At 38.6% G+C, this 17,154-nt stretch overlaps 1 protein-coding gene across 2 annotated transcripts in view; it reads right to left on the reverse strand.

Moving 5' to 3' along the window:
• LOC145990057 (uncharacterized) overlaps positions 1–17,154 on the reverse strand; it is a 130,958-nt gene that overhangs the window by 68,774 nt on the left and 45,030 nt on the right. For both annotated transcript variants that reach the window (XM_083125708.1, XM_083125707.1), the window contains exons 7-8: positions 14,982–15,199; positions 5,885–6,049 (exon numbers count right to left, since the gene is read on the reverse strand). In XM_083125708.1, the coding sequence (XP_082981834.1) occupies positions 5,885–6,049; positions 14,982–15,199 (383 nt within the window). The remainder of the gene's footprint in view (positions 1–5,884; positions 6,050–14,981; positions 15,200–17,154) is intronic.

The raw sequence follows: 17,154 nt of genomic DNA on the forward strand, positions 1-17,154 counted from the left end.
CTACCGAGCCGGCCTGGCCTCGCCTGATTCTTCGCTATCACTGTTTTACCTGCATGGAATCGTCTCTGCCAGAGATACCACAATGGGATCTGTTGCCTTTGAAACACAGTAGACTTCTACGTTGCCTGGTTCCTACCAGCGTAGAAATATTATTTATTGTAGATAGCAAAGAATCAGGCGAGGCCAGGCCGGCTCAGTAGCTCAGTGGTTAGAGCAATGGCACAGTATGCCAGGGACCCTGGTTCAAGTCCTGGTCGAACCTGCATTTTTCGCTGAAAATTTCTACGTAGTACATCTCCTGTGTGTGCCAAATCTACAATGAAATTTGGAGTTTATTCACTGATGCAACTTAACGAAGTCTAAATTATCCTGTGAGCTACACAACTCACAGAAAATTGATTAATTCTGCTGTACATATTTGAGAAGCAAAAATGGACTCCTTTACACAGGAATAAACTTAATACTCTAAACTAAATAAATGTACGTTTAGAGGGGAAATCTTTATTTTGTGTAATAAGCGTAGTTTTAAAATCAAATTTAGGGTTATAATTACCATGTTAACACTGAAATGCCATTTTATATAATGCTTCTATATGCATAGGCATAGTTTTGCCCCTCTGCTTGGAGGGGGAGGGGGGTAACTGGGGCTAACTTTATTCATGCTTTTATCCACTACAAAAAATCATCACAGGCATTCTCATTGAGATAGAGGTGATCCACACATCATCTTATCCAAAAGAAATGGAATTGTTGAAAGGAATAAATATGCTATTATAGATGGTTGTAAATTTATTAAAGAACACATTTCTTCTTTAGAATAAAGAAGGTATAATTTTAATATGTGATAATATTAATGGGTAATCCTGTGTTCATGGTACTGAGCAAATTATAATGATGCAAGGCATTTAAAAGCACAATCTACATAGATAATGGAATAGTAAAAATTTAAATGTCCTTAATTTCTATACAACAAAACTTCGCATTTTCCTAATTTTACAACAACCGAGAACCACTTGCGACTAGATTCGTGAAGAAAACTTTAAGATGAACTTCGAGTGGAGAGAGGGGATGAACTTAGTTGGTTTGCCATCTAAATACTCTTATATAAGATGTAAGCGAGTTACTAAAGATATATCCACGAAACTTACTTGTAAAGGTTCTATTAATTTCGGTGGCCTCTGCAACCATCCACTTGGGAACATTTTCAAGTAAGTTTCGCGGATATATATTTAGTAACTCATTTATCAACAGCGTTGTTTATTCCCCTCAACATAAATAATCTTATAAATGTTTGCAAAGAGCCCCCCCAGATTACTATTTAGTAGGCTGTCATTAGTTTCCATTCATTTCAACCTCACATGCAGATCTTCTTTTTTACCAATATATACAATGCATGCTTATAATTGGCCGATATTTGCTTAATCAAGGCCACCCACAAGACTTTTCTCAGGAGGGAGGGCAGCAGTGCTTAAAGTGGAGGAAAGGTGGGGTGATACTTTTCCTCAGTTTAGAGAATTCTCACTATGAAAATTTGAATTTGCATAGGCACTTAATCTGCTGTCTTTCACTGCAGCCCTCGTCCATGTTTTCATGCTACAATTTTAAAATTTGAATTGTATGAAGTGTTTCAGATATCTCCACCCCCTCTGCAGGCGCCTTGTGCTTAATATCTAATCGAACAGAAACCAATGCCATTCTAAGTTTTGTTAAATCAGATTATAATCCAGTACCGCCTGTTTGCAAATCAGACATCAAATAAGAATGCAATGAAAAATCCAAATAAACATGGCACATCTGCATACATATTGGTGATGCAGTGCAACGCACACAAATTACTTGGATAAGAGTGATTTCGCCAATGAGCTGTAGTGATCACCACTTGATAAAACAATTACGCACGACTGAATCGCTTCTACAGGATCGCGACACATTCACACGACATTTAGAGGCGTACATCTTTAAATGTCCCCCACGCAATGCAAATCCACACAAACTAAATTCACTTCTTTGAATTGTTGAAAGTCAACATTTATGTATACTGGTTGCAATGCTGCTATTGTTTGAATGTGACAATGTTTACGATCAAAATAAATAACGGTGATAATTTTCTTTGAAATCTTGTCTTGGAACATACGGTCCCCGTAAAAAGGCACATGCACTTTCATTGTATTCTGCATCACGACATAATTTGAAATTCTTTCCTTATCTGTGACTGCTACACCACAAGTTTCATAACAATTATCTAATTTCTTTGTGCAGTTTCTCTTTCCTTAATTATTTTATGCATGTGACATGCATTTGGGGGGAGGAGCGCTAATAGCTGGTTCTGGGGGGGCTTAGCCCCCTAGCTCCTACCTAACTACACCTATGGCTATATGTGCTTAGTTTTTGTACTGAAATCTTGATCTTCTATGCACCATAAATATGTGGCTCATTACACAAAATACAAATTCATAGTCTAGTAGCACATTCCAAATCATTACCTATGTGAAATGCATGCAGATTAAAAACTAAGAATTTGTAGCTTTGTGGTGTCTGACAATATAGCACTTTATGTACATGTAACAATCTAGGAGGTTTATTTTTTAATTAGGGGCTGCTTTGAAATAAAACTAAAACATGCAAAGGAAGGTATTTAATTACCTCTGTGGCTGTTCATATGTACATTCAGCTACTTCTCAACGTAGTTCCCATAGTTGTTGAGACACTTGTCGTAGTGGTAGATGAGCTTTTGTAGACCCTCATCAAAGAAATCTGCCACCAGGTCAGACAGCCAATCCGTCACGATCTGTTTGGCTTCATTGGCTCTGTTGAATCACTTCCCAGCAACGAAAGTCTTCAAGTGGAGGAACAGGTGACAATCGCTAGGGGTGAGATACAGACTGTAGGAAGGGTGGTCCATCCACTCCCAGCCAAATGAGTCAATGAGCGACTGTGTGGCAGCTGCAGTGTGTGGCTGTGCATTGTCATGCAGCAACAGAACGTGAAGCTTGGGGAAACAAATTGGACAGCGTTGGCACTGTCAAACAGCAGTTGGCTCATATCGCACTCTCAACATCATGCACCAATGAGTCCGTTATGATTGAAGGGCATCCTGATCATGGTTCGTCATGAACATTCATGCGACCAGCCTTAAACAGACATACCCACTTATGCATCTATGCCTTGTGGTGAATCGGGACTTGTTTATCCCGTTTCGCCACATTTTTCGGCCCACCCTGTATAGAGGAATTAGACCGATTCGTGGGATTGTCAGTTCGCGGAGAAACTTCGTTTGTTTTCAAAGAGACTCGCATGGGGGCCGACGAGACTGCCACCTATCGAGCTTCTCGGGACAGACGTTTTTTCTTGTTGGGAAAACCAGAAGTGTTCTCCCCGGGCCGATTCCGATAACAGCAACTCCAGCAACGGTGTTCCACGGCATGATAGCTGGCTGAGTCAAAGTGGCGTGACTCAGCTCTTATCTTCCGATACACCTGTGAGCCTTGACTAGAACGTGGAAACCTTGCGGACATGGAGTTAAGTATTATTACAAGATTGGTTTAGTTTTATCGCGTTACCTTAATAGACATTTTTTTTTTTTAATCTTTCATCTTCCTTTTTTTTTACTTAAACATTTTTTGGGAAAAGATCGTAACTTCATTTTTTTTTTTTTTATTATTTTTTTTTTTTGATAATAATTTCCTATCGCCGGGGTCTAATTCCTCCAAAGTATATATGTAGTCAAAAGAAGGGAATGATCATGGACTTAGTTTTGGTAGCATAAGTGATGCAAGAGATAGTGGGAATCCAAAGTAAAAATGAATCTATGACGTGGATCGTCATTGTAAAAAAAATGTTTTTGTGAAAATCTGTCAAGAAGGGGGGGTAATTGGTAACTGTTTTTTCTGGTAAGAAACGACTTATTTAAATGAGAACACATTGTTAATACAGTTGTAACAAATCAAATACTCTGCACTTGTTAAGCAAAAATAAAAAGTATTTTGAGAAAATATCTAACCTTACTATTCATGTAATTACGCAAAGCGCTGGGTGCTGTTTAAGATAACTTCACCCCTTCCAGTATAATTTCTTGCGTAGCAGATTTATTATATATTTTTTTTTGGCAAAGGGTCACAAAAAAGGGAGAGTTGTATTTTTGGTTGCTCATAAACACGTCAGTTCGTCGGGAGTGGGACTAGACGAGCCCGCTATAAAACTCCGGACCAGCTGGCGGTATATGCAAGATCTTGGAGCGACGCACTATTTAATACCAAAAAAAAAAAAGTAAAACTGGGATTAGTAGTTTTGACTTGTGCCCATTTTGATTGTCAGATCCTTTTGGTTTTCTCCCTACAGCACCGCAGCCACCCGTGGTTGAGAAACTTAATATATATATATATATATATATATTGTAAGTATTTTCTTTGGTGGAGGGTGTGTTATTTATTTCTTTACAGGGAAATAGCCAGGGAAAAAAAGCACGTACTTCCAAAATAAATAATGGGTTGTGACGGATTGTTCCAAACAACATCGATATTGAGCAAGATGTCACAGCCTTTAGCAATGCCATTCTCACCATACACCTCACGTAACTGGCGATAAATGTCTGCCCCTTTCACAATTTTCGTGGTCAAAAACCTGACCACTGATCATATCTCAACTGCACCACTTCCATTGTCCACCACAACCACACCAAGCATTTCACAAAGTGCAAATGGCATCTGTTTACATGCAAGGCATGTTGGTAACTAAGGCACATGCCCAAAATGCCAAGCATGCAGTGTTGCCAACGTGAGCGCACAACGGGCCCTAATTAAAAAATAAACCTCGTATATTGATCGATTGAATTGCATTATTTTACTTCGCTTCTTGTGCCACTTTTGGCTAATTTGCGAAGATGGGGATGAGTGATGATGTGATAAAATAAATGAATGGACACTCACAAACATCCATGCCTAGGCCGGGATTCGAACCTGGGACCCCTGGTGTCGTAGCACAATATGCTAACCACTCCGCCACAGGGGCCAGCGTGTACGAATCTATATTTTAAATAAATGTTATAAAGAGGAATATAAATCTCTTACATTATCTGTCTAAATAGCTTTAAGTAGTGGTGCCACATGATAGTTACACAGAGAGAGCCTAATTAACAAGAAAATTATGTAAAATTCAGTTTCCATTTATTTTGCACCACTATTGTGTCAAAAAATAATTTCATGTTTACACAAGATGTATTTTAAATTCTAATGTAATTTTTGAATATTGTAAAATAAAGTAGATGGATGCTTATACTTGGAGTGTAATATAAATAAATAATGTAAACAACCCATGGGTGCCTGGGCCTACCTAACGACTGCCAGCCTCACTCCCACCTGCTGAGGTGGAAGATCATTCAACTAGTTACGGTGTGACGTTTGGTCAGGATAATGAACCTCCAGTCATCGTTGTATGTTTCCGTGACCACGTTATTCTACTCATCTGTAGTTCACCAATTTCCTCACGATGGAAGGTTGCCACCAGTCCCATACATAGGCCAAAATCAGGAGAAAAGTTGTTACACTTTCCCAAGGAGACTCGAATTTGCATCCGGCCCCGTAGCCGGAGTCCATAGCTTGATGCCTTAGAAGCGGTCGGCTTCGTCTCCAACAGTGTCAAAGATACCAAACATGTGTTCGAATTAGGACTTCAGCAATACCAAGTTTGTGAATTTTGGTCAGTAGGTAGAAAGTGGGGTGTGTGAGGAATGAAGTCCTCGATTTTGCTGCAGTGTGTGGTTGATAGGTCAACAGCTATCATGCTATCGTGAGCTACATGCTTGAATTGTTAACTTGGGACTGTAATAATAGTAGAGTACTTACGTTATTTACAAAAAAAACTTAACAGGTCTAAATAGAACACTCACCCAGGCAGCCCACCATTTCTTCTTTCTTGTTCATATCCATATACTGTTGTAGGTCTGATACATACTGCTTTGCTCTTTCCTCCAGGGTCATCCAAACAAATGTCTTCACTGGTTCCATGTTTCCGGGACCTTTGGCCAGATAATCAGGGATGTTAACAGGTTTTCCTGGGGGGAAAATAGATACAAAAAATAAAAGGTAAGCCACTTAAAATCCACAGAAATATTTTAAAATTGAAGTCATATCTATGTTCTTAAAAGTTGACATAACCAATTTAAGTATATGCAAAATAATACAGGGTGTTCATAAAATCCCGGAACCATTACAAAAAACATGGCTCAGAAACTACATGCAATAGAACAATGCTGTTGATTGCAAAATCACTGTTTGTTTGTTAACTTTTGTTGCAGGTGTGATTGACCAAAATGACAAAATGTTCCCAGACTATCAGTGAGTATTCCCCACTCTGTGCTCACCACTCTGCTAAGGGGGCCGGCAGGAATTAGCTTGGCTCTACCCTGTGAGAAAGATGGCAGTTCTCATATACCGACTGCGTGCTGTAATCAGGTTCTTGTACGCTCAGAAGCAGATGCTGGCAGAGATCTACCAGAACTTGTGAGAGGTGTAAGGACTGGATGCCATAAGTGACAGTATGGTAAGACGATGGTGCGGACAATTCATGGAAGGCAGATCCATCATTCACGACCCCACACACCTGACCGCAAGTGTGCTCTTTTGCATCACTTTAAGTGGGAGCCCCGACCTCACGTGCTACGACTTTCATCTCTTCCTTCAGCTGAAGCAGTTTCTGGCAGGACACATGTTTTGACAGTAATGCTGCTTTACAGATGGTTCCAATTTTTGGAGGCAGACACATGACATGGGCATACAAAATTTAGTGTCGCACTACAACAAATACCTGAAGAATGATTGTTAATATTAAAAGCATAATATAAAAATATATACGCTATGAGTATCTGTTTTGTGAAAATACAACGTTTCGGGATCCTACTGTTCCTTTCTTCAGGTTTTTGTTTATGCCAGAATGATTATTACACAGCAGCGTCAATTAAGGCAAGGATTGCTATGTAATGATCATTCTGGCATAGACGAAAACCTGAAGAAGGGAACAGTAGAGTCCAGAAACATTGTTTTTTCACAAAATGTAAGTATTTCATAGTGTATATATTTTTATATTATACTTTTAATATTCATAACGTGAGTGAGTCACACATGCCTCAAATATGAGAAATGATGGTGAATATGTCGAAAAGTAAGTTATGGGTCACTGTAATTAAGACAATAAAATGTCAATGATTACTAAAGTTTATGTTTTAATTTATGGCTAATTGGAATGTACTTTCTGGACCATTCTCGTAAAAAAGCTTCAGCCTGTTCAATTCAATAACAGGAGACGGAAAGTAAAAGATCAGTAGAGCTGGTAGAGGAACATTGATTACTGACGAAAATGATATGTTTTTAGGATTGAGAGCCTGGAAGTTTGTCAGACGAAATGTTGTACTGCATCAGACAAAAAAACTGGATGCATAAGAGTGCCATGCATGCATTTTTATGCCATAGTGAGACATTTTGTCGCAATTCAATATTAGTCAGATTTTAGTAAGTCTTGAAGCATTCCTGGCGAGGAATGACGAAATGATCTCTCACCTGGTCAATAGTCCGAGAGAACCTTTTCATTCGTCAGATTTATCCGACAAAAATCACATGCATCAATGGAGCCTAAACATTCGGTGGATTGAATGTCATTCCACAGCATACGACAAAAAAATCAGGTTGGATAAAATACCTCATTTGTTTCAACATTCCTTCACAATCATTTGTTTCAACATTCCTTCACAATGTCCACACCATGCCGTACTATGGTGTTGGACATGTCGGTGCACCCTTCTGGTCGACAGATCCAACCCCTTATAGGTGCTTATAATGACTTCTTCAAAATCAAATGTCTGGCAGGTTCATTGCATCACATCGCATCCACAGTTCAACAAAGAAACGTTTGTCAATCAAGACTAAATTCCCTGACCTTTCTTGACCTCTCCAATTCCCTGACTTTTCGAGGTTGTTCCAGTTTTCCAGGTCTGTCGCCACCATGTACATTTTTTTCTGAATAGCGGACACTTCTTAATAACAGACATTTATTTTACCCCAAAGCGTATCCGTTATTGAGAAGTTTTACTGTAGATATAATTTACTTTCTTCATTTTCTTGTATTTGATAAAGGAAATTGAGGTTTCTTCGAGCGTAGGCTTATAGCCTAATCTGTACTGAACAAAACGAGCTAAAACTTGTAACTCTAGAATTTGTAGTTTCCGAAATATAATTTTTTATTTAAGGCTTTGCGCAATATTAAATTTTCTGCTGAAAACATGCCTGGGGTTGGCACCTACACAGGAAAAATCTGCCATGGCATTTAAGGGTTAAAATAAATGGATAATCTGAATTATAATTAAGGCAACTAAATATCTGGACAATGAATAGAGGCATGCAAATTTCACTTTTGAAGAAAACACGAAATGTGAAATAACACTTTGTAATGTTAATTTTAAATGTTTCTGAAAGATGTGAGGTGCCTTTTCCTACCTTGTTTTATCACAAAATCATGCTTTTGTACCTGAAATTTTGCTTTTTTAATTTCCAAAAATATGGGCCTCTAACAATGAATAATGTGTATAATGTCATGTAGGCAAATGGGTCTCCCTGATGGTGCAGTGATAATGTCATCACCTTGCAATCAAGGGGTCCAAGGTTCGAATCCCACCTTAAAACCTTAAACTGTAGTTTCAGTCCTGATTAACCTGCTTGTGAATACTGTGGACTTAAAACAAAAGCTCAAACCTATGTAGCCAAATGCTTAGCACTTGATCATTATTGGTATGAACAGTTTCAAGTTTGATTGCCACTGGCAGCTTCATAATTTTGGCAATTGAAGAACTACTTGGAAGATGTAGTGGCACACTCCACTTTAGAAAGTCAGAAGCCAGTGGCAATGGAACTAGGTACACTGATAATGAAAACTGAAAAGCTACTTGGCAGGGCTTGATCCTCAAACCACTGTTGTGCCACAAAGTTTACTTTACTTGGGTGTTTCTTTACTACAAGGGCTACTAGTCATGGCAACTATTTATTTTCACAAGAATGCGGGATGGCACGAAAATATGAAATATACAAACAGAAGGAGACAGTGCAACGTATGAAATAATGTAGATCATGTGTGCCAGTTGAAGGATAGGGAATCGAGTAAAACATCCTTAAACACAGCATCCTGCCACATGTGTTTACAAGTCTGAAAGCATACATTATCACTGCAGGAACAGGAGAAGCGATACTATGGTAGGACACTATTCCCAACAGTTCCCTGAGGCATTCTTCGGCATTTCTCTCTCGAAGAACGGATATTTTGATACATGAATGCTGCTCACCCCGTGGAACAGCAGTTGGACTCAACAAATATCTACCACTGCCCTCTGTACAATTCCCCACCTAGTGGTTGCAGGACCTTGTAGTTGGTGGTGGGGCTTGCGTGCTCTGATGATTCACTAGGCTATACCGGCGGTAGCATAGCTACTGGCAGGGTTCTCAGGCCGGGCAGGCTAATGAAGAGGAGCCAGACTAAGAAGCAACCTATTGGTCAACGGCTCCAAAGGCGGAAGAAGATGGATGATCATCTCAACGGCGGAGGAGGCGGATGAACCAAGAGGAGTAACACCTCTTTAAAAAACCATGGTTCAGCTGGCTCCGGCTGATAGTACCATGTAAGGGCCCCTTGCCAGGGTTACAGCGAAGTCCTCAACGGCAGATGCGGCGGAGAAGGAATCCTTCGGTACGGCGCAAACGGTGGAAGAGGCAACCCATTCTCTTGGGAGTAATGAAGAGAAAACCACTACCTTGTGGTGAAGAGGGATCTTCAAAGGTTAAGGGAGAAAACCCCTACAGAAAATCGTCCTGCTTGGAGGTCTAGGTAGCAGCCCTACCACCAAGATCGGGTGCTGTGGGTTAATAACCCGCACACCTTAAACTTCACTATTAAAGAAACATCCACGAAGAATAGCCGGACTGACTCTAAGATGACAACTTTTGGCATGAAAGGGAAAACGAGAATTGGGTGTTGGAATGTGAGAACTTTAAGAGAGAGTGGTAGACTTCAGCAAGCAGTAGCCCAAATGCAGGCCTACAGGTTGGACATATTGGGGATCAGTGAGACAAGATGGAAAGGATTTGGAGAGATGAGAACTAAAGACGGATTTACATTCCTATATTCAGGAAGAGAAGAGGAGGAGCAACATCGGGATGGTGTAGGTATTCTCTTGAGTAAGATAGCAAAGAAAAGCTTATTGGAATGGAACCCTGTTTCTGAAAGAATTATAACTGCGAAGTTCAAAGCAAAAGTGAGAAGCATTAAAATAGTACAATGCTATGCCCCAACAGAAGTTTCAGACATAACAGAAAAAAGGGAATTTTATTCAAAATTGCACCAAGTACTAGTTCATAATAAGAAAGACATATGCATCTTGATGGGAGATATAAATGCAAAAATTGGATCAGATAATGAAGGAATAGAGCATATTATGGGTAGACATAGACTGGGGGAAATGAATGAAAATGGCCAGTTATTTGTTGACCTTTGTACAGAAAATGACCTGATCATAGGTGGAACTGTTTTTCCCCACAAAGATATCCATAAAGTGACATGGGTATCACCTGATCATGTGACAGAAAATCAAATTGACCATGTTTGCATTACCCGTAAATGGAGAAGATCCCTTCTAGATGTAAGAAATAAAAGAGGAGCCGATATTGGTAGTGATCACCACTTGGTAATTGCAGTCTTTAAACTTCGTATAATGGCAGCATTTAAAAGTTTTCAAAAATGGGAAAGAAATTTGATTTGAAAAAGTTAAATGATAAAGATACAAGAAATAGATTTGTATTGGAACTTAGGAACAGTTTGGTTTGATTTGGAGTTTTAAGTCCACTTTATGCACAGTAAGGCTAATCGGGACTGGACCTACAGTTTAAAGTGGGATCTGAACCACTTGTGCCTCCACCGGGTATCAAACCCGGGACCCCTTGATTACAAGGCAATGACGCTACCACTGCGCCATGGGGGAGGCACGAACTTAGGAACAGGTTTGAAGGTTTACAAATGGAGCAAGATAAAGATATAGAAGAAAGAGAAGAGAATACAATAGAGAGAAAATGGAAGAAGACGAAAACTAATTTGATAGAAATAAGTGAAAACATTTTAGGATATAGGGAAAGTAATCAGAAAGACTGGATGTCAACGAACACATGGGACGTAGTCCAAATTTCATGTTTAAGAGTTTATTTCGCATTTTGCAGTTCATTATGGATCATTTCATGACAATACATGATATTTCACATTTCGTGTTTCTGTCAAAAACGAAATAGGCATGTTTCTAGTAATAAGCATAGGTTTTAAAATCAAATTTGGGATTTCATTCAGCATTTTAACTCCAAAATAGCTTTGAATCCCAAAAATATGATTAGTTTTTGTACCAATATTTTTTCACCATAAATATGTATATCTAGGTATTAGTATGGATCCCAAAATATGTTCGGGTGCTGTGGGTTAATAACCCGCACACCTTAAACTTCACTATTAAAGAAACATCCACGAAGAATAGCCGGACTGACTCTAAGATGACAACTTTTGGCATGAAAGGGAAAACGAGAATTGGGTGTTGGAATGTGAGAACTTTAAGAGAGAGTGGTAGACTTCAGCAAGCAGTAGCCCAAATGCAGGCCTACAGGTTGGACATATTGGGGATCAGTGAGACAAGATGGAAAGGACTTGGAGAGATGAGAACTAAAGACGGATTTACATTCCTATATTCAGGAAGAGAAGAGGAGGAGCAACATCGGGATGGTGTAGATATTCTCTTGAGTAAAATAGCAAAGAAAAGCTTATTGGAATGGAACCCTGTTTCTGAAAGAATTATAACTGCGAAGTTCAAAGCAAAGGTGAGAAGCATTAAAATAGTACAATGCTATGCCCCAACAGAAGTTTCAGACATAACAGAAAAAAAGGGAATTTTATTCAAAATTGCACCAAGTACTAGTTCATAATAAGAAAGACATATGCATCTTGATGGGAGATATAAATGCAAAAATTGGATCAGATAATGAAGGAATAGAGCATATTATGGGTAGACATGGACTGGGGGAAATGAATGAAAATGGCCAGTTATTTGTTGACCTTTGTGCAGAAAATGACCTGATCATAGGTGGAACTGTTTTTCCCCACAAAGATATCCATAAAGTGACATGGGTATCACCTGATCATGTGACAGAAAATCAAATTGACCATGTTTGCATTACCCGTAAATGGAGAAGATCCCTTCTAGATGTAAGAAATAAAAGAGGAGCCGATATTGGTAGTGATCACCACTTGGTAATTGCAGTCTTTAAACTTCGTATAATGGCAGCATGTAAAAAGTTTTCAAAAATGGGAAAGAAATTTGATTTGAAAAAGTTAAATGATAAAGATACAAGAAATAGATTTGTATTGGAACTTAGGAACAGGTTTGAAGGTTTACAAATGGAGCAAGATGAAGATTTTTTTGTATTGTTGGAATTATAATTTTTTAATTGTTTAAAATATATATATATGTAAGCCTATTGTAATTGGAGCGAAAGCTCTGTTATAGGTGAAATAAATAAATAAATAAATATAGAAGAAAGAGAAGAGGATACAATAGAGAGAAAATGGAAGAAGACCAAAACTAATTTGATAGAAATAAGCGAAAACATTTTAGGATATAGGGAAAGTAATCAGAAAGACTGGATGTCAACGAACACATGGGATAAAATTAAAGCTAGAAAAATGAAGAAGGAAGAATTAAACACTGCAAAAACAAGAACCCAAAAGAGTTCGCTACAAAGACAATATAAAGATCTTGATAGAAAAGTGAAGAAGAGTGCTCGAAATGATAAACACAATTGGATAGAACAACAAGCAAGAGTAGCAGAGAAAGCAGCAAGTAAGGGTGATTTAAAACAACTTTATCAAACAACACGCTTACTATCAAAGCGACAATTTAAGAAAAATATACCAGTCAAGGATAAGAATGGCAGGTTGTTAACGGATAAACAAGAACAAATGAAGAGATGGAAAGAGCACTTTGAAGAGGTATTAAATAGGAACATCAGAGAAAATGACAGAACGAGAGAAATAGAGAGTGAGGCTGAAGAAACTGAAGAGCGTACAGAGATGAGAATTTCAGACCTCCCTCCTTCAATTCAGGAAATCAAACTAGCACTTAAGCAACAAAAGAATGGGAAAGCAGCTGGAATAGACCAAATTCCACCAGAGATTTTGAAGGTAAATGTGAGCTTGATGGCAGAAATATTATATGAAGTGTTCGTGGCAGTTTGGGAAAAAGAGAAAATGCCAGAAGATTGGAAAAGGGGTCTTATATTAAAAATTCCAAAAAAAGGCCATAAGACAAATTGTAATAACTGGAGAGGAATCACGCTGTTATCGGTCCCAAGTAAAATACTAACTAGGGTTATATTAAATCGCATTCAAGATAAAGTAGAAGCCAAGATTAGGAGAGAGCAAGCAGGATTTCGTTCTAGTAGATCCTGCACAGATCAAATCTGTACATTAAGGATTATCATTGAGCAATGTATAGAATGGAATACTAGATTGTATACCATCTTTGTAGATTTTGAGAAATCCTTTGATTCTATAACAAGGGAAATAATGTGGCAAATATTAGAGAAGTTTGGAATACCACATAAGATAATAAGGATAATCCAGGAGTCATATCGACAATACAAGAGTCAAGTTAGTCATGAAGATGTTACAGAACCCTTTGAAACAGAATCTGGAGTGAGGCAGGGATGTATTCTGTCGCCTCTTATTTTTCTTCTCGTAATAGATACAGTAATGAGGGAAACCGTAAAGGGAAAAAGAAGAGGAATGCAATGGGGCCTTATGGATAGATTAGAAGATTTAGATTTTGCCGATGATGTGTGTCTGTTGTCAGAATCTTATAGAGATGCAAAAACTAAATTGGAAGATCTGGTTGCAGAAGCTAAAAAATTCGGACTGACATTAAATAAATCAAACACTGAAACAATGCGAATAAATGCAAGAATTCAAGACTATATTCAACTATAAAATGAAATATTAGAGGATGTAGACAATTTTACTTACTTAGGAAGTGTAGTTGCAACAAATGGAGGAGCAGAACATGATGTAAAACAACGCATCAAGAAAGCAAATGGGGCCTTTGTACAACTTTACCCAATATGGAAAAGTAGGATTATAACTACAGAAACAAAGTTAAAGATTTTTAGAAGTAATGTTAAATCAGTATTGCTGTATGGAACAGAATCCTGGAAAGTCACAACTGAAATCACAAATAGACTACAAGTTTTTATTAATAGATGTCTCAGGAGAATATTAAATGTACACTGGCCAGAAGTAATCACAAATCAAGAACTTTGGATACGAGCATCAGAAGACCAGATTAAAAACCAAATTAAAAGAAGAAAATAGAACTGGATAGGACACACACTAAGGAAAGCAGACAACACAATTGAAAAACAAGCACTTTACTGGAACCCTCAAGGTGCTAGAAAAAGGGGAAGACCCAAAAGTTCATGGAGACGTACTGTTGAAGAAGAAGGAAAACAACAGGGGAAAAGTTGGAAAGAAATGAAGAATATCGCATGCAACAGAGTAAGATGGAGACACTTCGTGGATGCCCTATGTTCCAATAGGAACTGAAGGAATTAAGTCAAAGTAAGTCAAGTCCTCTGTACGATTAACGTTCATCACACTGACATTTAGTGAATGTGTTTACATACGTTCTATGGGTGCCACATTCTTCGGGACATATGTGTATGATCATATTATGGTACCACCATTTAAGTTTGAGGAGAAATATAATTGCCATGACTTATGCCCCAGCCCTTGTACGTGGCAACGTTTGCCAATATGTTTCTTCAGTACATGTGAATAATGTAATTACACTTCTTTTGGAGTAGACCCTTGCCAAATTATAACTGAAACTCACTGCATTAATACTTTAAATAAAAAGGGTTCACCTGTTTTTGCTGCATCCACAGCTACATTGAAGAGATTGGCAATTGCTCTACACTCCTTGGAGCCAATCCCTTTCACATCTGCCCACTCAACGAACAGACGATTCAGTACATTTTCCTGAGGTCTGTAGTTTGAAAAATGCTTCAGCAAGTCCTCCTGTGTTATTTCTTTCTTTGGTTTTGCTTCTGTTCCTACATCATATGAAGTTGGATCTTCAATTCTGAAAGAAAATGATTCTTGAAAATTGTAACTATTTAACTCTCCGTTAAGAATGCCATTTTCTGTAACATTCGTGGTGTACGCCTGTCCCCCACCCCTTTAAATATCTTTAAGGTATGAAATACATCGTGAATTATACTGTGCATTCTTTCCTTGTCTTTCTTCTAAGATCGCTGCAATTTTCTGCTGCTCTTTCAAAAGGACGTAATATTAAAAAGTTAATGCCAGCCACATGCTTGGTGTACAGATGCCCCCACGTGTCTAAATATGTAACAACCAAAGCAGTGCCACATTCATTTCTAGCACTAGTAGTTATGTGTCCTTTCCTTCCTCACAAACCCACTTCCATATAACATCGGAATCTGCAGTGTGCTCTGCCTTTCCATGCATTGATATATTTCTTGTTGTGTATTTACGCACACGGGGGCAACTGTACACCAAGCATGTGACCAGAGGTGTGGCGTGCATGTAACTGGTGTTACCTGCAGGTAACAGCAAAATGTGAAGAATTAAAAAGTTGTTTTGAAAAAAAATTAGAACATTTTTAAATACATTAACCAAGAGCATTGCCATCGAGTAGATATTGCAAGGATATTTTTTTCTGCAGCTGACAGAAGCAAAGAAGAAGGCAGTTTCCGCTACCCTGAAGAGGTAACAAGGGGAGAGGATGCAAATGCAAGGGAAGATTTTGGATATGCCTGTTTAGGGGCCCAGTTATCAGTCAGGCCTGCCGGTATATGCCAGTGTTGGCCCATCGGATAGGCAGAAAAGAGCTACATCCCACCTAAAATGGGATACTATTTCCCTGAAGCAACTAGAGCTACACTGTAAAGCCAAGGCTGGCTTGAACTACAAGTGAGACTGGTTAGGTACTAGGCGAAAATATAGTTCCTTGGTGCGATTCATGATTTGGACAAACCTTGCTCCAAAATACTAAGTTGGCAACAGCAGTTCGTACAGGTGGAGTTCCCTTCCACAATTTAACTGGCTGGAGGAGTGGAATTCTGTCGTCTGCTCACCGCACAAATGTCAAACTGGCCCAAGAAATGTGCCGTTCTTCTTCTTCGCTTTTCCACCTCATTTGCAAAGAAACAAATGAAGAATTGACAAGGTTCGATCACTATTCATTGGGTTTTCGTAGTAACTGTCTCAAGAGTGGTAGTTCTTGCTAGGAGTGTTTGTGGCTAAATCACTGAGTGAATTGCAAAAACAGAAGTAAAGGAACAAAAATCTAGGTCGAAGGCATGTTTCGGCATGTTTTATTTTGGGAGGGGGTGTAGATGATAACGTCTACCAGAAAAATTGTCGTACTAATGGCTGGTAACACCTTTGAAAAAGTCACGTCATGCCACTGTATGTGACTGATGTTAGCATTGTAATATAACATCGCTAAAAAGTGCAGCAGAACTGTGCAAATGTCCTTAGAACAAAGAAAGAAAAAAAAGAACGTTCAGCTACACAAAAGCTCTCATGTGCAGTACAGTTCACAGTGTTGCAATCTCACAATGGATATTGATGGGAGACCTGTACTACAGCACCTTGAATAATGTTGTGTGGAAAACAACCCAAGAAACTGGTTCCCGAGACGGATGACAACATAGATGGCAGTGCAATCAGCACAGCTGCTAATTTTCTTATGAAAGTAATGCGGCTTAGTCAGTTTTTGGAATATATTGTGTAGACTTGTTTGTCTTGAAAGGCGGTACGTGAATTGATGCAAACAGTTATATTTGTGGAGTGATTTGCAGTCATGAAATGGCATTAATTTGGAAAGGAAAGTAAAATAAAATTAATAAATAAATAGCATGCGTAACACAAGAAGAAACATCGCAATGTGATTCCGGACGTCAAGTGTTGGATTGTGTACTAGAGTTTATTTTTCTATAATTAGAACATAAATAGTATCCTGAGAGATATTTCATACACAAACCACAAGTGTCGCTTGGAAGCGAGTAG

This window comes from Lepisma saccharinum, chromosome 7 (genome assembly GCF_977018435.1).
Source record: "Lepisma saccharinum chromosome 7, izLepSacc3.1, whole genome shotgun sequence".
Lineage (NCBI taxonomy): Eukaryota > Metazoa > Arthropoda > Insecta > Zygentoma > Lepismatidae > Lepisma > Lepisma saccharinum.